The 23224-nt window shown below is 41.5% G+C and overlaps 2 protein-coding genes across 10 annotated transcripts in view; both read right to left on the bottom strand.

Annotated features, from left to right (window-relative positions):
• Window positions 1-8341, bottom strand: part of LOC115339979 (peroxidasin homolog) — a 49493-nt gene extending 41152 nt beyond the window's left edge. Inside the window, exons 1-2 of one of the 3 annotated variants that reach the window (XM_030010720.2) lie at window positions 6013-8341; window positions 4925-5032 (exon numbers count right to left, since the gene is read on the bottom strand). In XM_030010720.2, the coding sequence (XP_029866580.1) occupies window positions 4925-4977 (53 nt within the window). In that variant the 5' untranslated portion in view covers window positions 4978-5032; window positions 6013-8341. Of the gene's footprint in view, window positions 1-4924; window positions 5891-6012 lie in introns of those variants that run through there. The other 2 variants (XR_003922879.2, XM_030010719.2) reach the window with 2 other exon arrangements.
• A 231-nt stretch (window positions 8342-8572) lies between these two features.
• Window positions 8573-21672, bottom strand: PCMTD2 (protein-L-isoaspartate (D-aspartate) O-methyltransferase domain containing 2). Of its 7 annotated transcripts, none has more exons than XM_030010727.2 (7): window positions 21536-21660; window positions 20612-20711; window positions 18016-18350; window positions 16602-16704; window positions 14628-14799; window positions 13545-13668; window positions 8573-11984 (listed from the first exon to the last, which is right to left on the bottom strand). In XM_030010727.2, the coding sequence occupies exons 3-7, from the start codon at window positions 18320-18322 to the stop codon at window positions 11602-11604; spliced, it is 1089 nt and encodes a 362-aa protein (XP_029866587.1). In that variant the 5' UTR covers window positions 18323-18350; window positions 20612-20711; window positions 21536-21660; the 3' UTR covers window positions 8573-11601. The 7 variants fall into 7 exon arrangements, with proteins under 7 accessions (XP_029866587.1, XP_029866588.1, XP_040978042.1 ...); XM_030010728.2 differs by having other exon boundaries at window positions 20625-20711; XM_041122108.1 differs by lacking the exon at window positions 21536-21660 and adding an exon at window positions 21076-21395.
• Between the last annotated feature and the right edge of the window lie 1552 nt (window positions 21673-23224).

The raw sequence follows: 23224 nt of genomic DNA, 5'->3' as shown, positions 1-23224 counted from the left end.
AAGCTGTTTTGGTCCCACGTTTTCAGTGCATGTAAGCTGGCGTCAATATTGCACTTCAGAGCCTGGCCCTGAAGGCAGTGCTAGGGCAGGAGGGGTCTGCTGGTTCTTCGTCCCTGTGGAATCATTTCGTCGCCTGCCACAGGGCATCCCTTTAGGTCTTGCCAGTAAAGGCAGGAGCAAGGAGTATCTCCAAAACATAGTTTCGGCCCTGGACACATATTCAAGTAGGGAGATTACACAGCAAACTGTTGACCTCAACAATCTTAGATAATTTGAGCTATTATGTATTAACAGCTGGTATGGAGATTAGGATTCTGATCCTAATCAAACCAGCTAAGTCTATTCTTGGGCATTCATGTCAGCAACGAGCAGGACTCTCTTAACCTAATGCATATTTCCCTTGTACCATCTATTCAAGATATTGCCCGCATCAAATGAAGACAACTTTCCCTCCTGCTGAACTGTGTTCTGACCTGGATCTGGAAGGAGTAAAAGAACATTTCAGAGCGTAAAGATATATTTACCTTTTTCATAGAGTCTAAGAAGCAGTAGCACCATGCCAGCTTAAATGAACTGCTGGGGCATTCTTTAGTACCGAGTCCCATGTAGCCTAAGTGTCAGTTTTTTTCTTTTTTAAGAGCATGACCGTTCAAGTCCTTACCCAGAATACACACACATTCTTTCACCAAAAAATGCTGACTTCTTCTTAAAAAGCACAGGAAAAAATCCTGGTATACCTATGGGGAGAAGGATGTGGTGAGGTCAATGAAAATGCAAATACTCAAGTGGGAACCAGATGATGAAGCACTGTGAAGTTCAGTGAAGGCAGGATTTCTAAACCCTTGAGGTAGCTACAATCCCAAGAGTTAGGATGTTTTCATCAGAAGATGCTGGAATGTTTCTAGGAAGGAAAACATAGGTTTTAAATACCTTCCCTCCCTATTTTTCTTCTGATGATGGGACTTCTATAAACAGAACATACAGAACACTTTGGTCACCTCTAAAAGATTTAATGAGGATTAAATACTACGGAGAAAGAAGTCAGAAAGAGATCACACCTGGCATATCCAGAATGCGTGGGTGTGCATTTAATGGCTGCATATAAGACTATCACACGCAGAGGAAATGAGTAATCCATTCTCCAACCCAAAGCGCACGACAGAGACCACAAAGGGAGCAGCATTTCCAAGAACTCATTTGCTCAGTAAACCTTTCCCCAACAAACGTATAGAGTTCCTTCTCAAAACTACGCTTCTTAAGATAGACTAAGAGAGCTATACCCTGTCCTACTACAGCCTTCGCTACTGCAGTTTAATGACCTGCGGGAGGAAGAAAGGAACCGACCGGCCACCAAACACACAGCACAATGACGATGGGAAACAAAACTTGCCAAGCTGGCCATGCTTACACTGCCCAATTAGCAACCAGGTCTGTGAACAACTGGGTCACCTTCAATTCATGCCAGTGATGTGTTCAGATCCCAGATACTGTGCCGCCTTTGCTTGTGCCCTCAGCTATGTTTCTCTAGAAGTACTCATTCATTATGTGCTATGCATAATGCAGAAAGGAGAATAACCCATGGATAATTGGATTGCAATCCATTAGCTGCCAGCCAGGGGGGAACTTCTTTCCATGGATTTCTTCTACTCATGCCCACACATTTCAACGTTTATTGTTTTAAATGTCACACTGTAGAACAAATGACTTAGAAGGTTAAAGACCTATTGAAATTTTCTGAGTGTATGTTTCACAGCTGTTCCCTTCTTTGGGCTGCTGGCAAAAAGAACTGCTTGAATCCCAGCGGTAACCAGCAGATCACATCTGGGTAATCATGTTCCAGTTGAAGAGACAGCAGCCAAAATACGTTTGCAGTTATACACCATGAATTTTTATAGCTTACTTATCTATACACGTGTAGCCATTCCTGCCATCCTATTCTCTGCTCAAGATAAAACAAACAGACTTCATTACCAAAGATAAAGAGTCTATTGCTAAAACCAGACATTGGGCCAGATCCTCAGCTGCACCCAGCTGGGACTGCGAAGGGAGGAGGGAAATGGTGACCAAAGAGGAGCCAGTAACAGCTCATCAATCCTGGAACTGGTTCCATGCCAATCCCAGCATCGCTCGGAGAAGGCTATGGGCTGCTCTAAGTTACGCCAGCTGGCTACAGCCCCGAGGGGGCCATCTGCCAATGGGGCTTGTTGAAGCACAGTGTGTGCCAGCTAGAAGACTCCCCCACTCTTCAAGGATTGTTAGAGAGAGGGTGGCACGGAGTCACGGAGGTCAGAAAGTCCCAAACTCCCAACTTCAAAGCAAACTCCATCTGGAAACTGCAGCTGTTCTGCAAGGGAACCGAGCTGGAGCCTGGGATCGGTGTTTGTATCTGCAGTCACAGACTTGGTCCTATTCATACCAAAGGGCAAATGTGGAAAATATCACAATCCCACATTTTCTACTCAGAATAACTCCATGATCAAGACTACTCTTGCTATAATTCTGAATGTTCACTCTGACACAACGGTCCTCCCGGGAGAAAGATTAACATACCAAAAAGCTGGAGTCGTCAGGGGCCTGGTTAAGAAGCATTCTTTGATCTTTCACAATTAAAAAAAGTTTAATTATTCAAATGCTATTTATAACAGATACAATGGGATGCTGGCTGGCAAATGCATTTACATACATTAGATCTTCAAGATAGTCAGAAAGTCAGGCCACACACCATACAAAGGCACATGATCTGCCAACAGAGAACACTTACCAGGCTCACACGTCTTTGTATCTATGGGGATCTCTGCTCATCAGTATGGGGTTTGCTTACAATTATGCAGACAGTATTAAAAGAGAATAAACCAGATAAATCTCCTTAAAAAATACTCGTCTATAAAGACAGTCATCTCGTTTTGGAATATTACTACTTTTATATCTCACATCTATACCATTTAGTTACTGTTTAAAAAAACAGTTTCTCATTCAAGGTTGAGGCCATCATGTTAAACTAAATAAACCAGCTTTCCAAAGGGTTAAGGAGGCAAAACATGGACCATTTACAAGCAGTGTACGTGTAAACTAGTTAGAGCAGGGGAGAGGGAATTAGGATAACTGTATACACTGCACTGGAAAATCTGGTCACCTTTCTAGATTGAGTTTTACAGACAACTAAATGCCACTTACATTGTAGCAAGATACTACCTGGAATTTTACTAAAGCTGCAAGGACAAGCCATGGACCAGAGTTAGGTTTGCCCCCTTCAGCACAGAGGATGAAGTGTGCTGTTGCCAGAGGGCATTTAGAAATACACCATTGCAGTACTGAAAAAAAAGTTGGTGACTACAGTAAATTTCCCTCCCTCTGCAAAGAATCTCTACCCAAAACACACTCAGGCTATCCAGTGGGACAGTAAATATCTCATTTCAAACAGAGAACAGAAATTAAGCTTTCTCAGTTCAGCCAACAAAACAAACTTTTATCTCAGTAAAATCTATGTTTAAACAAGGAGAAACAAGTTACTTTGCTGAAATCAAACAGTGTAAGGTTTTTTAAATATTTTAATATTTCAAGATGCAGGGGAGTAAGGGGGGGGGGTGAAGTTTGGTGACAATTTGGAGAGTCAGACTCTGCAAGTTGCTGTAAGAGCAGATAACCACCACCCAGACAGTTTGCAACAAGCCACAGAGTACTGACCAGTTCCACACCGTAGAATAACCACTCCATCACTAGCCTAGGGAGAGAGCAAGTCCAGATTCTGATCTGCCCCATGTCAAGGTAACTCCCAAGTAGCCCAGCTGCAATCAGTTTCCCCAACAGCATAGCTCTGGCAGCTGTAGCAAGTGTAGATATTTTCCTGTGTGCCACTAATGCTAGAACCTCTGCAGTTTCCATCCACCAAAGCAGATCTGGATGGCAGCAATTAAAATGCCAGCATCCTGCCCACATCATGTTCCTTAGGCTGCCAGCAGGGAAAATGCATTAGCAATATTAGTGAGATGATTACAGGAGAAATACTGGTAAGGATGTTCTGACTGAGACCAAATTTGGACTGTTACAGGCACAGTGAAAAGCTTCTCAAACTAGTCTTGAAAAAGTTTTACAACTGGCAGCAGTTTAAGGGGGATGAGTATAAAGATAAATTTTTGATGAGTCTTTCCTGCTATTTACAAAAAAGGTCTTCCAAACCAAGGGATCAGCTAAGAGTAGCACAAAGGGAAGTATTTTGTCACATGCCACTGTATCTTAAAGCCACCTTTAAGGTGAGGATTAGTTTAGAATCACAGGGAAGTGCTCTTCTGGATCTATCAGCAAGGGCTTCTTAGGACTCTCCAAGCGTTACATTCCCTGTTCCTCCACCTTTTCTGTTCAAAGGGCCTCAGCCAGCAGCTCCCTTGCCAACAGGTATTTTATTTCTCAAGGAATCTGTGAGTTACCACAATTGTTGCTTTCCAAATAAGCCTTAAGTTTGGTTTGTATAGTTCAGACAGAAACTGAAAAAGCAGTACTTAAAGTTTAGGAAAGAAATGGTGCTGTATGTATTAGAAAAGTGTTTGTTTCGGTAGAGAAAAAAGCCTGAACTGCTGTATTTCCTCTCTCTCCCCTACACCCATATACAAAGCCTTCTCAAATGTAAACTGTGTACCTTTCTATAAGCTCAGTTTAACACCTTTTGACCTTTGATTCTCCAAAACTGTCTTCCAGTGATCACCCTGGCATTATTCTTATTACATTTTTCAATTCCCTTGATTGTCCTGTTAATAATTAACTAATGCCAAAAAAAAGCAGTTTCTGTTTTATGCTTTAAAAGCATGAAACAGTTTGTGATGCAGACAATTCTGCAGAACAAAAAGCATGCCTTTGGCCTTGACATTTTCTTTCTTCTTTCTAAAGACCAAGCAGGTAAGAAAGGCAGTAAAATGAAATGGTTACTCACAGTATGTTTGTCTGGGGTGGGATATCGGGGATGGTTTCCAACATCAGATGCATGCATCTTACTGTAGTCCTGAAGCACAGGCAGCGACTAGGACAGGAGCAGGAGAAACTAGGCAAGAGGAGAAAACACAAAAAGCCTCGAAGAGCTGAAGATTTGATCAGCATGGTGTTTGCTGGAGTGTATTTGCCTCAATTCTGAACTGCGGGGAGCTGACAAAAAAAAGTTTCCCAGCCCTGAGGTCCAGGAGGAGGGGACTCATCAGCATGTGTTTGCAATTAAATTAAGGCAGTTTGACAGTCCAACCGCCCACCCTCTCTGCCATTATGTACATCACTGAAGATCAGACTGTTCCCACCCCTCTTTAATTGTGGTGCTGAAATGCAAACTCTTAATTTTGATTTATTTTTTCCTTGTTTCTTACTTTGAACAGCAAGTTAACTCCTCACCTTCTCCTCAGGCATTTATCTGCAAGCATGCAGAACGCACCTTCATGAACAATGACCAAAAAATGACCCTGTATTTCCAAGGCTGAGCTAGGATGCAGATGGCCCAGGGTCAAGTTTTTTATGTCAAAATTTTTGCCTTAGCACACTCTCTGCAAACTAAGGATAGCATCTTATCTAACAGCCTGTCAAACCTATCAGGCAGTAAGACTTTTAGGACAGAGGCTCTCTCTTATTACATGTAGTTACAACATCCAACAAAAATATGCTTCCAACCATTGACAGGAGCATGGAATGCTACAGATAAGTGATTTTAAAAGGGAGATCACTAACAGAGATAAATAACCTGCAAATAAAGACAAAAAACCCCTGACTGTATGCATTCTCTAAAGTTTTTTATGCAGAGTAAAAGCTGATTCATTTCAAAGACCTTTTAGCTGGTATAATTTCTTTCTACAAGGATGTCATTTGGAAAAATGTCAGGATTTTGGAGAAATTAAAGGCAATTGAGGGGTGAAGAGGGAAAGAAACAATGAAATCAACTGAGTTTGAACTGCAGGAAATGCAGACCTCAGTTTGTTTCTCCAGTTGGATGACAAAGTGGAGATGCAAAAGGGAAGACTTGTTTCCAGTTGAATTAATCACCTTTTACTGTTATAAAGTAGCTTAGAGTGGAAACAGCTTGTCTTTAGATTTTAAGATACTACTACACAAGATCCTAAATGAGTGTGAGGCATTAATGCTTATTAGGATATAAAGGTACTTGAGGAATCCAAACATGGCACCGCTCCACATTACCTGGAAGATCAAACACAAGTTTCCCATCAACCTGCACGTCTGCTTTATACCATAAACTACAATATAATTAACGTGACAAAACAGTACTTAACAAGGGTGACATTTAAACCTCCCCAGTTCTTTTCTCCCTTCAGATTCTTTGTCGCTTGAGCACAGGGGGAGAGAGCGTTGGGTTTGGGGGTTTCACTTACAAATTTCATGTCATAGATAGTAAAAATTATATTTTTTCCCCACCTATAAAAGGGCATTATACTGCAGGTTTTCTGCATCTAGTTCTCAGGCAATCTGTTGCTTGTTTGCCTTGACATCACTTTAAAATTCAAGCAAGTTCGCTGAACTCTTCCCCGCTCCCCCTGCGGACCCAACTCATGGTTTTGAGCAGAGTGTCCTCTAGTGGCCACCCAACCCTTTGTTACAAAAAAAAGATTGTAAAAGGCTAAATTATCTGGCTTCAGCCTTTATGTAACAACAATTGGCAGATTGCTCCAGGTGAATGACAGCTTTTAATTCCAGTTTGAGAACCTAAGCGCATTAAAAGTGCATCCTTCATGTGCATCAGAAAAGACAACGCAGGTTATGTCAAAATCTTCAAGACTTAAGTTGTATGTTCTTCCAGTCTGATTGCTCCTCGTATCATCTTTCCAAAACACATTGAACTCTGTTAGGACAGGGTAACACAGCTACTTAGGAGCTGCTCTGTAAAGAAGTATTTCTAGGAAAATAAACAAAAATGCTCTCTTCAAACCATGCTTCAGTATTTAGGAAAGTCATTGACATCTTCCCTGGTACATCCAGCCACTTTACAAATACAAAGCTTTTGCCTTCTGCCTCCAATTACATCCTGGTGCATAAACCCTGAGCTCTAAACCCACCATCTAAAAAAAAAAAAAAAAAAATCCCTTCCAGGTTTATTTATATTGCTAACAGGAGAGCTGGGCCAGGCATCAGTTATGTTTCTATACGTACTGTCTTTGGAATCTTATTTCAGCGCCTGGCTGTGCAGTCGGTGGCAGCTTCTGGGAGGATTGATGGGTATTTGCCTACAACTTTGTGGGAATGGAATCTTTAGCCAAGTCAGCACATTAACAGTGGCTATACCACAAAGAATAACTTGAGTGCAAAAAAGTAAGTTCTGCAACCTATACATTTACCGAGAAGCAAATCTGCACTTGAACTTAAACATACTTGTTCTACCTTGCTTATCTCCCCCTCACAACAAATGGGATGTTTGTGAGATGTTATGAAATGCTAGCAATTACAGTTCCCTTACTCTTGCATTAATTTATCTTATTTTCCATCAACATGACAAACTATTTAAAAAGGAGCATGCAGCTCTGAACAAGAACGAAAAGTTAACTCCTAAGCAACAGGAACCTTGTGTCCCATGCTTAAGCATTGCCAGTCTCTGCTAGACAGACTTTTTCACACAGGTCGAATGCAAGGAAGTTTGGGTTTGTTTTTCAGGTGTGGGTCTCCTGCCCACCCCTTCTTTATTTTTAACTATCACTTCTATGGCAGTAAAAAGATTTCATTGGAGTAGGTCCCCTGAGGAGCTCATCACTACTTCCCAGGAAACCATGATGTTTTACATTTTACTATAAAGGGAACATAAACATTATCTGACAAATTTAATTTACTTGACACCATTTGTATGACACATCCATAGCTTTCCAAAGCAGAAAAGGATTTTTTTTTTCAGCAAGCATCACGTGAAGGAAAACATTATCACTGAACTAGTCTCATGTTATAGCTGGTAAAAGGACATCTATCACACACGCACAGGTGACATTAAGAAACACAGACTACACGTAATTATCCTGTGGAATAAAGGTTAACAGACATTTAATTAGCAACAGCTGTATTTGCTGTTATGATCAGTTTCCTATTACAGCTGAAGCCAAAATATTATCCTCAATACTAGTGAAATGGAAGCCTTGAACACCAGCTCTTAAAAATCGCCATGAATTAAGCACTGAAACAGAGCACAGGAGACGAGAGGGGAGTTGCAGTTCAGAATGCATTAAACAAACTCCTGACATGTTTGGTTTAGGCAATTCCTTGAAATACAGCAGTGGACTAAATGACATCTTGATATTTGTTGTCTACAGGTCTAACAGCCAGGTAAGTGAATTCACTCTTTAACCGTTCTGATATATTAAATCTAGATCAGTTCTGTGTGTGCTAATTCCAAAACGCAACTTGCACAACTCCATTACATAAAGGTTTAGAAATCATCAGCTGGGCAGGTTTCTTTTGAGAGATTATATTCTGAGGAGTTCATCTAAAACTATGCACCTGCACCATATTATTAAGTGCTTTTTCTAGTGGTCTAGTGTCTTAACCTTCAATTATGGAAATAAGTACTTATCTACAAAGTATTCTAATCACAACATGATGCAAAGCCATGTTAAGAAGGCTAAAAAGTCTTTACTGAATTTATTGATACAGAAACACTTATTAATAATGTTTAAATTGTGTAACACTTTTGCATGCCTCAGGCCAATTTAACTCTAGTTTCTACACATAGATTTTTCAACTTACACATTAATGATTAAAGCAGCTTGAAGTTCATTTCTTTTTGCAAATTTACTGCAGTATCGAAACCTAAAAGGAGCCACATACAATTAAAAGTGAAGACTACTTTGAACACAAAAGGAAACAAAGCAGGTAAAATTCCTAGACAGCTTACAGACTATACAAAAACAGTTATGCTACAATTACTCTATTAGAAATGCATACAAAACTACAGTGCAAGTCCTTGTGCACAGGGAAAATGTATTTACAGTTCCCCTTCATTTACAGGGTATAAGCAATACTATTTCACAGTTATATTACACATAAAATTTCTACTCTGTGTTTGGATCTGTGGGGTTTCGGACAAGGTGACAATTTGACAACCTAGAACATAAATTTCCTGTATATATATTTATTTATTCAACCTTATCCAGGAAAAATAGCAGTATTTTATGCATCTTATAGAAAGCTACAAAAATCTAGCAAATGTAATAAAAAAGGCAAATCTGGTGAAAAATCTGATAAAATATCTTTTACAACTGGGGGTGGGATGGGGCTAAAATCAAACAGGGATAAATGAAAGAGAATTCTCCCTCAACTGGTCGGCTTTAACAGAATCTCAACAAGGCTTACTAATACGAACTTGAAGTTTAATGTCATTTTTAAAGCAACTTCTTTAAAAGAAGTTTTGTAATTAACAAACTGAAGGATGACCTGATAGCCAAAAGTAGGAGGCACCCTGTACTATGTAGGGGTGTGGAAATTGTGCCACAATACAGAAAGGCACATACCTGGTATGACACCTATTAAGCAGAAATGCCTAACAAATACAGAGGTGACAGCCTCCAGGGAAGCACAGGGAAATATTACACGTAGATTCTATTAAGCCTCTATTTACCACCATATTCAGGATTTTAATTTGTAGAAAGAAATTCATTGTAGTTGCCAGAATTACAAGATGAGTACTTGCATGTTTACAGGAAACCATCAGCTCAGTGGCCATAGAACTGCCCCATTTAAAATAAAGAAATAAAAATCTGAGGGAGCAAGATAGCTTAGGGTACCATTTAGGCCAGAAGTGGAGACTTAGGAAACCAGAGGCAAAACACAGCCTACGACTGTGTTATGTGCCAGCAGCCACATGACACCGTATTATCAGATGATATTCTCAAAGATATAAAAAAGCCTATTAAGCAAGGAAGAGTTCTCCACCTTGGGCTTAGATGTACAAGACTTATCCGTTTATTTTCAAAGCCGCACAGAACTTTGAAACACCATTTATCATTAGGCAAGTTGTGCAACTCAGTACCATTAACCAAAAACCCAACATACTTTTGGCAAGACAGTCTTCATTCATTCCTCCTCAGAAAATGAGGAGACAGCATTAAAAAAAAAAAAAAAAAAAAAAAGATAACAAAGTGATACCAACTTAAGTGCTGCTGATGGGGCAATGCCTTAACATAGCTTCATTACCTACGGAGAGGGGTTCCCCTCCACCAGCTTTAAGACTATTTCACATCAATACAAGCTCAAGGGTTTCTTTCCAGCCTTTACCAGTTTAGGTAGGTTTTTCAAACAGGCTGAACCAAGTAAACTTCCCCTTCTAAACACGATATCTACTTCTATCACCATTACAGGAAGACTTGGGAATAAAAATTAGAGTTCACATCCACAGAACTGCAGAGCGTAAAGTCCTTCTATATAAGCCTGTTAAAACATCTACTTAATTGTTACAGGAAGAAAATAACTAACCAAGTTGATCAACTTCATTCTACCTACTGTATGTGGACTGTGTGTACACAGGTTGTATTCTAGCCACCTTGCTACAGCAGGGGCACACACACAGGAACACCTAAGAACTGCATCAATTTGGCTTTCTAGACTGTTTTCAGGTTCTACATACCCTCCACAAAACTACATTTGGCTGATTTACCAGGACACAAGCCACTCTGCTCAAGCTAGCACGCTGCACTTCACTCTGTTCAGCCCAGCAGACGTAAGTTATCTCACACAACAGCAAAATCCACAGATTCTGCTTTCACAGTCAGTTTTCACAAACTCACTGCTTCGCATCTCTCTACCCTCTTCCCCATTCAGAATTACTCTGTAAACATTTCCAGAGACAAGAGTCACAACCCTGACTACCTTAGCATCCTGTCAAAGCTAATCAGCTTTGCAATTCTTCACTTGCCTCCATTGCTTTAAAAAAAACCCAAAACCAAAAAACAACTTTGGATCTCAGACTAATTCACTAGAACAGGTGTTTCCCATTAAGAAAATCAATATTCTCTAAAACATTTTTACCTTTTACTGAAAAATTATATGTAGTTTATATGCAAAACTGAGACCAACCAAAGGGGAGCTGATGCTTTCCTTCTCATTCAAAACCTGGATGCCACAAGGGTAATGCCAAAAATTCTTTCCTTTCTGTAAAAGTTGTGCTTTTTCAGGTTACTGGAAGAAACAAGATTTGCCAGGTCAGGTTTTTTTCATCCTCCATTAAACACACACCACAGTAAATAGATGGCAGGTTTAGTGGGAGAAAGCACAGACAGCAAAGGTCTTTGGGGAACTGCTTGAGAATATTTAAAAACTGCAATTCGGTAGAGCAGCCATGAGATTTTTAGAATATCTCTGTGCAGTTAGTTTCAGGGAATTAAATCCTCCTTTCCGTAAGCAGCTGAGCATTTCACCAACTTGCTTCCTAAGGAATCCCTGCTGTAGGATAAAACTATAGCACACAACTGAGAAGAAAGAAGAAACTCAAAAAAGCTATAATGTTTAAGTGTACAGCAGCCATGTTCCCCAGCTAGCCTACTGCTTTGGGTGGTCATATTAGCAGGCAAGCAAGTGGTATACATTTGTCAAGCCCTAAGTAATACTTTATTTTCTGCCTACTTCCCACTTTCTAGAAGAAGGAAATTACTTTTCCCTGTAATAAAGCAGGTAATATTTCAAGGGATCAGGCAAAGGCAGACTCAAGACCTTTTCCCTCAAAAAGTTTACAGGGGGATCTGGCTTTAGTTCAGAGGGTTTAGTTTCTTCCTCTTCTCGTCTCTCATCCTCGATATCCTCACTGTTGTTGTTATCATCTGATGGGTTGGAGATACGACTAGCGAAGACCTCTTTGTCCAAGAAAACAATAGTTTCCATGCGACGGCGACGCACTCGTCTTCGTTTAAATCTTGGGGGGTTCTTCAGCCCATTTCCATTTTTGCCCATTGTTTCTTGATGTATAATTTTTTTAATGGTTCCTCGGATGGCTATGCGAGCCAGATCCTGGAGGCTGCGAACAGCCACTGGGGCTAAAACAAAATGAAAACCATGAACAGATATGAAGAAACTCCCCTCAAGAGTACTCACAGGAAAAGTTGTATTTGCTCAAATTAAATCAGGCCACTTGAATTCCCTGCTGTGATTACAAAAACAGCCCTATTCAACTCCTGTCAACTCAGATAAACTGCATTGTAACTTCCCAAACAAAATTTAATTATGCATTTCTCTCATTAACTGAAGAAAAAGAATGGGATGAAAGAAGAGTTTCATATTTTGATGTCAAGTCCTCACAATTATTTTAAGATACACATGTCTTAAAGATTATAAGAATGCAGACTTAGTGACTGAAACTCTGACTGTTTAATAACTTAGAAAAAGATATTTTCCGACCATAGAGAACTAGACCTGAAGTCTATTTAACTCTTCCATAAAATGATTTTTCTATTGTGAAGTTACTTCAGCTTTGCCAAGTTCTTCACTTATAAAACATGAGTACTATTTACGCTCTTCAAAAACTGCTTCAGACTTAGTGGGTGAAGACTGGCTAGAAACCATTTGGTAAAAGTAATTATAGAAGCATACAGTAAGTTATTGTATTAAAATACTTCCCACATTAATGGTCTGGAAGACTGTTCTGTCTTCCGCACTTATTTGCTGCCAGCCCGTAAGTGCACAACATAACTCATGTAGTATAAAGAAAAAAAAAAAAAAATGTATCGATGCGCACACATCCATGTACTAAAATGAATTAAAACTGAAACAAAAAAACCTCCCTGTCTTCTACTGACAAGTAAGCATTCCTGTGACCTGAATGAAGGAACCAGAAAAAAATTACATGTAATATATATGCAGGTCTCACTACAAAGTCACCATACGAAGTATGCTGAAATATGCACTTAATGGGCTTTATAGCACTGTATGGACTGCTTGCTGATCTGCTTTTTGTCATGCAAAGACACCTTTCCGGAATAAGAACAAAGCCTGACTAATCTCTTTATGGAAGTATCTCTGTCTTCACATGTTCTTAAGAGGCCTCCCTACACTGAAGTCTTAATCTAAAGATTGAGGCCACTGCATACAGCCTGCATTTCAAACAGCTAACCAAAAATTGCACAACTTCTATCCCTCAAGCGTTGTTCCAGGTTCAGGATAATTCTGAATTGCTGCGCGGTGAGAGCCTTTGAGTAGATACAATGTTTGTTCACAGGTACTGCTTGTGTATTTTCCATTACCGTGGCACAGTGCCTGAGAACCACGACAGTATGTAATTCAGGATTGAAATAGATGTCTGCATGTGCAAAAACAATGATGAAACATCCCACAAAGTTTAGGTACAATTTCACAAGATATCATTTGTATTTAGAATCTATTTTATGCAATTCTGATTCTTGCACCAGGCCTCTGCAGATATCCTCAAGGGTGGACTGGGAGCCAATACAAGACTTAGACAACTGTTCAAAGAAGGAAGCAGTTGGAATAATTTTCCATGAAAGGATTCATAGGGATGTTACATCTAAAGAAGTAAGGTGCAGTTTATAGCCAAATAGCAGAAGAAACGCCCCCCCATACTCAAGAATGTCTGTACTCACGCAAGTGAACAAGCCTTGATCTTCCTGAATCTGCGTGGTTAGGCTGAATCAAAGGAGCAAAAGAAACAGCAAGAATCTTCTTAGTCTCCCAGGCAGAAGGACCAATACGAGTTATCTTAGTCAACTAAATCAAAACAAGGAGATTATTGTCCATTGTGTGAACTACAGTAAGATTTCTGAACAAAAAATGAACAAATTACTTTTCTGCCTGGACAAGTGGTTAAAGTACTAGAAGCAACAACGGTAAAAGTTAGGTAATACGGAGAAACACTGGGGCTTTTTTAGAAAATTGAGAACTCCTTACAGGATTAGTCCCAGGTAACTTCATCTATTGCAACACAGTATGGGCACTGGCAGTTTGGGTTACCCTGCTTTCCCAGATCCTCCTCAATTCTGAACCAGAACAGCTATGTCTCACCACTGAGAAAACACGCCAGTCACTGATGAACGCTCACTCTTGAAGGAAGCCTGAAGATCACTGGATTTCTGTTCCAGCTCAAATCTCTTACACTAACTCACTGCACAGCTTCTTACTGGGAAGAAACTCTGCTCACCTCAACCGCCCTGACAGAGGTAAAAGGTCACATACCTACACCTCAGTCATTCAAGTCCATTAAACCAACACACCTTTACACCAAAAAGATAATCTGAATTACAATCCTAAACTCGCACACAGGGCAGTTACCCACTTTTTACTAAAAAGAATCCATTGACACTTTTAAATAGGGACAACTTGCATGCTCTTTCATAAGCCAGTTAGGGGGTAATTTTGTATTTTGCCATTAAGTACAACACTAGATGATGTAACTTGAACAAAGCCTTGCTGACAGTTTTCTGCAGCATGAAAATAAATCTGCAATTAAAAACAACAGATCTGAATACGTGGAAGACTGGTAGAACTATGAATTTCTTAAACATTATTAAGTGAGCAGAGTTGCGTTTCCACTCACAGTGAAAACTGGTGCACTTGCTGCTTTCTTCAATCTGCTACAAGAAGGGCAAACTAAAGGAAGAGCTATTGACTAAACCAAGATTAGAATTAAGAATAACTGAAAGAGAAACATGGGTAGAAAGGCACTCAACCTTCTCTTCTAGAGGCATGACAAGAATTCCCCCAACTTTCAACAGGTTCTTCATGTAGTCTTCATGTTCCTTCTGTACTCCAGCACCACAGTAAACACGGTCATACTGAGTACAGTCTGGAGAAATCTCTAAACAATTGCCGGTAACAAAAGATGGCTCACAAAATTCAAATCTGAAAATGAAGAAGATGTGTATCATACAAGAATATTACAATTTATCAAATGAATTATTTTCATGATTGTGAAAAAAAAATGAAACAATGAAAAATACTTGAAAAAAACCAGTTTCATGGGATTTCTCCTCTGAAGCCCATATATTCTAGACATTACCGGAACAGACCACAGCTAGAGGTCTCAAAACCACAGAACAACAAGGTGAGAATTCATAGGTGAAAATCTCTAAAGGATAAGGATGCATAATTTCATACTTTAGTTGCATATAACTCTTCAGAACGAGCTATTTTTAGTCACCTGATGCTGACTCAGTTATGATATGCAAATATAAATATTAGACGAGCAACTCCAAATGTTAAGGTCTTTTAAGGACTGCACCAGGGGTTTTTTTGGCACTTTCAAAAGCTTTTAAATAGTTTTCAGATGTTGTGGGGAACTATCACCTGATGCTTCAGAAATATGCTTTGCTGAAGCCAATGGAAGTTTTGCCATTAGCTTCAAAAGAACTGTGATTTTACCCTTCATAAAAAGAATTTTTGCCTATAGCATTTCTGATTCAGTTTAGAAGAAAAATGAATGATTCTGTGATGCTTCTGGTTCTCTTACATGCTCCAAAACTACATAAGCTTTAAGCCCTACATTTAAGGGCTGATTTTGATAGAAGTTGTACAAGTACAACGTATCCATTCTTCTGCTGGAATCTTGAGAGGCAGCTCAATATAGCACCTATTTATTCCTAAACACTTCCTGAAACCTTCTGGTTTTGCAAAGTGTGCTAGACATTCACAGCAGCCAGCAAATAGTTCCTGCACACGGTGTTCTAACAGCATAACCCAGCGGACATTTCTCTCAGCAATGCCAATTTTCCAGACATGTTCATTTCTGAATTCAGCTCACTTTTGCTTCATAGGTATATTTGTCTGGAGAGAGAAAAAGAAGTCTTCCTTAAAACACCTATTCAAACAATAGCAATGTGACTCTGAAAAAAACCCAGTCATCTATGTGCAAGCACTGTCCATGCCGAAAACTTTCGGTCTGCTGCCAACATTAAGAAAATACAGCCCTGCCATCAGCAGCTTTCCAGCACAGCAGTAATAGCAGAAGGCTGAGTAGCTTAAATTCCAGCACATAATGACTTTAATTTTCTTCCTCCCATGAGAGGAGGACTATCAGGTATCCAGAGGTGCTTTACTTCCCTGTTTGAACAAACTGTGAGACGGATCCAAAAATATGACAGCTACAACTTTTATTGCTGAGGTTACTATTGGCAGTGGTTATCTTGCTGGAAAGTTATTACTTGTGACAGCAGCAAAATGGAGGTTCTAAGGAAGAACATAAATCAAATCCCAAGCAGTTTTAGTACCAACTTAATCATCATAAAACTACCTTCATATTTTAAAACACCATTTTTCTTCTTCTCAGATAAAACATATTAGGCCACCACAGAAATCAGCTCATATTCTTCCGATAACCATGTATGCTTTCAGATCACAAACATAACTATTATTGTTATTTGCAAGTTTCAAGCTGTTACCTGCAAGTGCATTTTAAAGTAAGTAACCTTCTTCAGCTTCCTTTAAGCTCTGCAACAGCAGCACTGCTATTAAAAACACTGCAAAAATTTCTGAAACTCCCCCACAATACGCATCAGCTTCGAAGGTCACACACTGCAGCTCAGCAAGCCTAAGGAGCCAAAATCCTCAGATTACCCTGAATCCAGAGCTGCCACACGGGAGCAAGAACTGCCATGACTAAAGCCAAATGCACAAAATGAATCCAAACAGGCATTCCACATTCTTACTTGTCAAAGCTGTCACTTGTTTTAATGAAGAAGTCCAATTTCTGCTTCGCATATTCGATCACATCGGAATGCAACTCCACACCATGGTTAACACCAAAAGGACCTGCAAATATAGAACAGTACATAATGGTAACAGGCAACAACACAAAATCCAACAGGATTGAATACAGTTTTGGTTACTTCCTATAACAGATTGCTCCTTGAGAGTCAGACAGTTAGCACTTGTGTAGGGTCAGCTATCTTACTACTACAATGGGGATTGCAACCCTATACCTGCAATTTCTGGCAGCAGATGAGGCTGTTTGGCACAATTGATTTTGAATCATTTGCTCTTAACTATGCAGGAAATTCCTCTGTAGGAGGGAAACACTGATACTACTGCTGTAAAACTGACCACCTGAAAACAACTCCAATGCAGAACAATAGCCTGCATTTTTTAATAAATCTCTCAAAAAAAATCTTTATGTTATTTTCATAGCCCCTTGCTGATATGCTGAAAATCTCCTCAAAGCAATTGGGAACAGTCACCACACATTGTACTTCAATTAACAGCAAAAATAAATTGGAAAATACAGAAGTTGTTCAGCACTCATGCTTTTTATTCAGAACTGACTTGCTAACTTTTCAAAAAAGTCAAAGGAATTCAAAAGCCCTGGGGTTACATATTGGCATCCTAGGTAATCTCAACAAACCTAGCTGAAAACCACAAATGGGAGATGGAGCAAGGTTCTATCCCGACAACAAACGTTTCAGCAGTTAAAATTCTTGACACCCCCACAAAAGGAAAATATGTACCCTATAGTAATTTGCTATCTATCCCAGCAGCACAATTGCTGACTGAAATACTTAAGGGTGAATTGCAATTATATAATTGCACTTTGATGCTTTGCTTTGTGCCTACTGTAGATGTGGTCACAAAGTCAGTTGTGATGCACCAACTGCTTTCCAGAGACTATTCCCACCTGTATGTCGGTAAGAGTCAAAACTGGATTTCAAATATGTTTTTGTCTAGACAGGACAGCGTAAAAACAAACAAGCCACAAAGCAGCTATAGTCACAGGTTTCTGTGGACATGCTCAATCCTATTTTAAACATGGTGCTCCTGCTCCCGAGCTGGGTTCTTGCTCAAGGGGCAACAAACCCAAGTTCATGTCCAGTTCTGCAGGAATCCACTACAGCCACCTGGGCAATTACATCGTTGCCTGTTCTGAACTGCCACAGAAATCTGGATCCCATCCAGTTGCAGAGAGAAGGTTGCAAGAATCCTGATAAATTGGCCAGCTGAATTAATGCATTCTTTACTTTCCTGGCTACCTTTTAGTTTCATTACTTGAGGTATGCTTCATTCCCAATTTCAAAACTTTTTCTTTTTTAATCTAATGTAAACAGTTAACATGATTGAAAAGGTATTTACCCAAGATGAGTCCAACCATGGAACTCAGATAACCAGTGCCACTGCCAAGATTCAAAAATGACAGCCCCGGTTGCAGATCCAAAGCTTCCATCACCTCAGAGTAAATACACGGTGCCGAGAGATGAATATTTCCATGCTTCCATGCCAAGTCCTTGTAGGCATTGTCTTTGAACTCTTCCAGGTAGTAATCTGCTCGATCAATGGCTCGGAACGCCTGCTCTACCAGTTCTGTCCGGATATATTGTGCCTCCTTCAGGTTATCAATTAATTCATCATTATCTTCTCCTGCACTCACTGCACCTCCCATCTTCAGCAGTTTTTTATAAGCACTAAAACTGAAAGAGTAATAAAGGAAGGTGAGGTATAGAGCACGCACTTGAACACTAAGTTATGCTGCTGTATATGAAGTACTTTGAGGGAGACCTTTAGGTACCTTAAGGACCACAAGCACCAGAAAAACATTACCACCTACCAGCACCCCTATCCCCCATTCAAACAATGAAAAACAAAATGCAGCAGATCTGGCATCCAGTACCTGACACTAATGGGGAAAACCACAATAGACAATTTAAACGTGCAATGCCTGTCTTCAAACACTACCAACATTTTACTAGCATGTCAGCTTTTCCACTGAACCCTTTATATAAAAGGATTATTCTAGCTCCTATGCTTATAGGTCATTTTTCATTTCAAATCCAACAAACAGCGCAAGTTTGGCTTGCCTGTCAGAATTCTTGCCACACGCGGACTTTCTATCTCTAATAGCAACTAGGGGAAATTAAGACACAGGCAGCAAGAACCAGAAAGAATCTCAAATTACATTCTCTTTGAACATGCATCAGGATGCCGATTTCGCAGAGGTTAAAGAAACCTCTGACCTAGTGTACAAGCTTGCTTACTTTAGCAAATGCACTTTCACACAGCTCATCTTTAGAGCTTGAGCCACCATCATTACTAAAGCACTTAATGATACAGACAGCAACTGCAGGGAGAATTTCCACTGAAGCCTGTAGAATTTCTTAGGTCCTCTTAAGTCCTAGATGAGCTAACCCCCAATTTGGAAACTCTTCAGTGATGCAGATTTATGAATTGCAAACACTTCTGACTTCACTGACATGATCATCTCCAGCAACCTATTCAGGCTTGGTCGGGGGTGGGGTGTGGGGGGAGAAAAGCAAGCACCTTCCTTGACTGTGCATTATACCAAGCATGGCTATACACTTCCTGTAGTAAAATATCTATAGGTTTTAAAGGAAAAGGTGTAGGGGGAGAAGAACATAGAAGAACTTATCACTCAAAATTAACCTAGCTTTTCTTCTCTTCCCATACCTTAAAAAAAAAAAAAAAATCCTTTTCAGAAAACACAACATGATTTTTGTTTTTTTTTAAATGCATTTATTTACAATGCCTTTCTCTGCTCACAATAACAACCACAGAAGCAGCAGCTTTAGAGTTCATTCCTGGGATCAGAAGTTCTGCCTACAGCTAAATTGTTGGGGTTTATTTGTTTCATTCAGCAAGAGCAAATTATACACTTTCATTTTCAGAGGAAAAAAAGAAAAGCTACAGGAGTCTAAGGAAATTTCACAGTTATTCAAATAACATACCATCCTGATTACCTGCAGAGACACACAAAATAGGATATACTTAGGCAGGGAACTCAAGCCAGTTTTTAATACATTCATGTCTCAAACACATCAATCCAGTTCCAGACCATTAATAAAACTTAAAAAAATGCCACCCCTCTCCTTTCTATAGTTACTCCTTCATTTTCTCTAAAAAAAAAAATGATTGCGTTTTATTACTTCACAGTGGAAACACATCAAGTTGAAGGCTTAGCTGGGTTTACCAGCCAATTTGATTCTTTTTTTTTTTTTCCCTCCTCTTACATACACAACAACTCTTTGCATCTGCACAAGTAGGGTTGCTTATATCTTTAGTCAGTATGCTTTATATAACATGCTGCATTAAAATACTCTCTTCCCTGAGGGTGTTGATTCCCTCGACTTTCTTTTGTATATGTTGTTCTTAGGCTTGTTTCTTTCTTCCACTTAAGCTCTTTTTGCTATTAAAAATCTACATTTTTAGATTTAAAGTATGAATAAAAACTTGTGCCTTTAACAGTGTTCCACTTTGGATCACCAACAAATTCTTTCTGATGTACACAAGCCCCACTGGGACAACTGGTCCAACCTGGTTTTAGCACAGCTATATGATCAACAACTGTTCTTCCATGTCCTACAACATTGAAGACATTTTTCTAATGAGATCAAGGAATATCCAAGTTGTGACAGGCGTGAGTTACTTCTGAAATGATCGCTTTTACTGGACGCTAGCTTACTTCCAATAAAATGCATGTTCTATATGCAGAACATAGAACTCTGACATTTAAATTCCTCTTCAGATAATTCCACGTCTTTGTTTCACCTTGTTTCCCTTCTCCTATCGGAAATGGGGACCACAACTATGAGTAGGGCTTATTTTTAACAAACTTTTTAAAACCAGATCCTCTCCCTCCACAATTAGCCCAGTTGCACTTTTCACGCTTCTAGGTAAAGCACAGATTTCCACAAATCTGAGCAGGGACAAAGTTCACATGCAAAAACTACAATCCTTAGCTGATCACAACACAGGTATCAAACGAAGCAGCCTTTTAGTGTTGAAATATCCCTTCAATTGCATGTTGTCATCTTCCCCTTTAAGAAAAACAAAACAGAAAAACAAACAAACAAGTCTGACATGAGAAGCTGGATTCAGACGCCTGAAACAAAACACTGAAATAAAAGCAATTTCTTCCAAGGCAAACACCAGCAGATGCACAGAGGAAGACTCAAAACAATACACAAGGCACAAAAATGCAATTCTTCACCCCAACACATTTCCAGGATAATCCCTGCTCTGACATAATACGCTCCAGAAGGAATAACAAAGGTGAGGCTATTTACCGATAAAAAAAAAACAAACCCAACAGTTACAGCTGGCACAGCTTTCAATCCGATCCCTTCTAACCCTCTCAAATAACAAATTACAAAGCCCCACGCCATATAGCTCAATCACTACCTGCGTTATCAGGCTGCTGCCGAGCAAAGCGACGGTGATGAGAGACTGGGAGGTCTAGGAAAGCCAGATGTTGGTATATCCCCCCTCCCCGCCCCCGGCTTTAATTACACCTGGGTGCCTCCGGTCTCCACACAGCATCGCTGCCTCCAGCCATGCCCAGAGCCCCAGCGCGGCCGTGTGGGAGCCCAGGCCGTCCTGACGGGGAAGCGGTGTTGGGGCGAAGGAGAGGCCACGGGAAGGGCCATGCCCCCACCGCGGGGCACCTCCAGGAGAAGCGGGAGCCCCACTGCCCGAGGAAAGCCGCAGGGCCGGGCTGAGGCGGGGAGAGGGGGGGGGCGGGCTGCGGCCTGAGCTGAGGTGAAGGGAAGGGGGGGGGGGCTGCAGCAGCCCGGTGAGGTCAGGTGGAGTCGGGACCGGCCGCACCTCAACGGACAGGGTCTCCTCCCCCGTCGGGCCGTACCTGAGCGGCGGGTCGGCGAAAGCCAGCCCGGTGCGGCCCGTTCCCCTCCCGGGCCCGGCGGCGCGGCGCGGCCCGTCCCGCCGCGCTCGGTCAGCTGTAAACACTGCCCAGCTGAGCGCCGGCCGCGCCACTGCGCAGGCGCGGCGCGCACCACCGCCGCGGGGAAAGGGGTGGTGGTGGAGGGGGAGCATACCACTGCTGCCCGGAGGGGGGCGCTGTCTGGGCTGTACCATGCATGACCGGGGGGAGGGTGGGAAGACTGTACCACTACGGGGCGGGGGGCAGCGCTGGTTCCCTGAGGGGAAGTGCCACAGACCAGGCCTTCGTACAAACCAGGGCGCACATCTGGCCTACGGGCCAGAGCTAAATACAGACCGGCCCTAAGTACAAACTACGTCTAAATACAGCCTACGGCAACAGGCGCAGGGCTTAAACACGGACCGGAGCTGCAGGCTGTGGCTAAATGCAGATGGAGTTGACAGACCGGGCTTAAATATGGCCTGGGCCAGCAGCACAGGGATATCGGCCAGGCGTAAACGCGGAGCAGGTCTCAACACTGACTGGGCCAACAGCCTGCACCCACAGATCCAGCCTAAATATGGGGCGGGACTAAATACAGACTAGGGCTCCCTTCCCCATCGCACAGCTCCTGGGAAGATCTCCCCATCGCGGCCTGGCTGCTTTCCCCCAGCCCCGTCCCTCTTACCCTGCCCTCATCGCTGGCTCCCAGCACAGGGCCGCGTCGCCACCGCTGCTCCTTCAGGTCAGCACCCGGTTCTCCCAGTCCTCATCCCCTGCAGGACACCTCCGCAGCAATCCCCGCTGTGACAGCAGATTGCCCCGGCTCCGGGTGGGATCGGGGCTTCCCAGGGTGCGGGAGCGGATGCATGGAGCAGCCCGGCGTCGGGAGCTGGGGAGATGCCAGTCTCCAGCTGGCACACGCGGTCCTCACGCTGTAGCTGAACCTCCTGTGTGAAGCCTGGCCAACACCAGATGTTCTGATGTCGTTAGTCAGGCTTGGGAAAAAATCATGGGAACTCGGGAAAAAAAACATTACTCTGGGAGCTAATTGATACTCTTCATTTTGAGCCTATGAACACGCAACTTGAGTCACATGCTTGGATAATTTTATTTTTTTGGCCGCAACCGTAAATGCCAGATATAAATTTACTGAGAAGAAAATAAGTGAGATGCATATTCACCCGGCTCCAGGGGCTGGGGCTTGAGGGAAACATGGAGTATTGCGAGACTGCCACAATATCTGACTTGCTATTCGTGCGGTGAAGGGATCCCTGTCCCCTGAGATGATCTGGCTGAGCATTAGGCACCTAATTTAGATTTTATCCACCCACGCAGGCTCCTTCAGTGGCTTTAACTGACATGGCAGGGCCTGACAAGACATGGGGAAAAGCTGACTCCTGTCACCCATCTCAGACTGAGAGAAATTATCCTGTAAAACTGCGTGTCCGTCTTCATCTGTAAGTGACGCACACAGCGTTGGCTGAGGCTGCGCGATCTGTGTGACTGCTAAGGCTGCAGATCAAACAAAATTGTCTAGACTGGCCTTAGATCTAGGACTTGATACTACGTATGGCTACAAAATGAGAAGGAATAATCACATCTAGACAAGAGGTATCTTGCTTTAAGTTGTTTGGATTTGAATTGTGAAAAAAGAAACAGCTATCCTTC

Source organism: Aquila chrysaetos, chromosome 3 (assembly GCF_900496995.4).
Source record: "Aquila chrysaetos chrysaetos chromosome 3, bAquChr1.4, whole genome shotgun sequence".
NCBI lineage: Eukaryota > Metazoa > Chordata > Aves > Accipitriformes > Accipitridae > Aquila > Aquila chrysaetos.
This window is presented reverse-complemented; position numbering and strand designations above follow the sequence as displayed.

Coding starts and splice junctions, on each gene's coding strand:
- PCMTD2 (XM_030010726.2), bottom strand. CDS start 18,322: ATGGGAGGTGCAGTGAGTGCAGGAGAAGATAATGATGAATTAATTGAT. Junction 16,705..18,015: donor CATGGTTGGACTCATCTTGG/GTAAATACCTTT, acceptor CTATATTTGCAG/GTCCTTTTGGTGTTAACCAT. Junction 14,800..16,601: donor ACAAGTGACAGCTTTGACAA/GTAAGAATGTGG, acceptor CTTCATTTTCAG/ATTTGAATTTTGTGAGCCAT.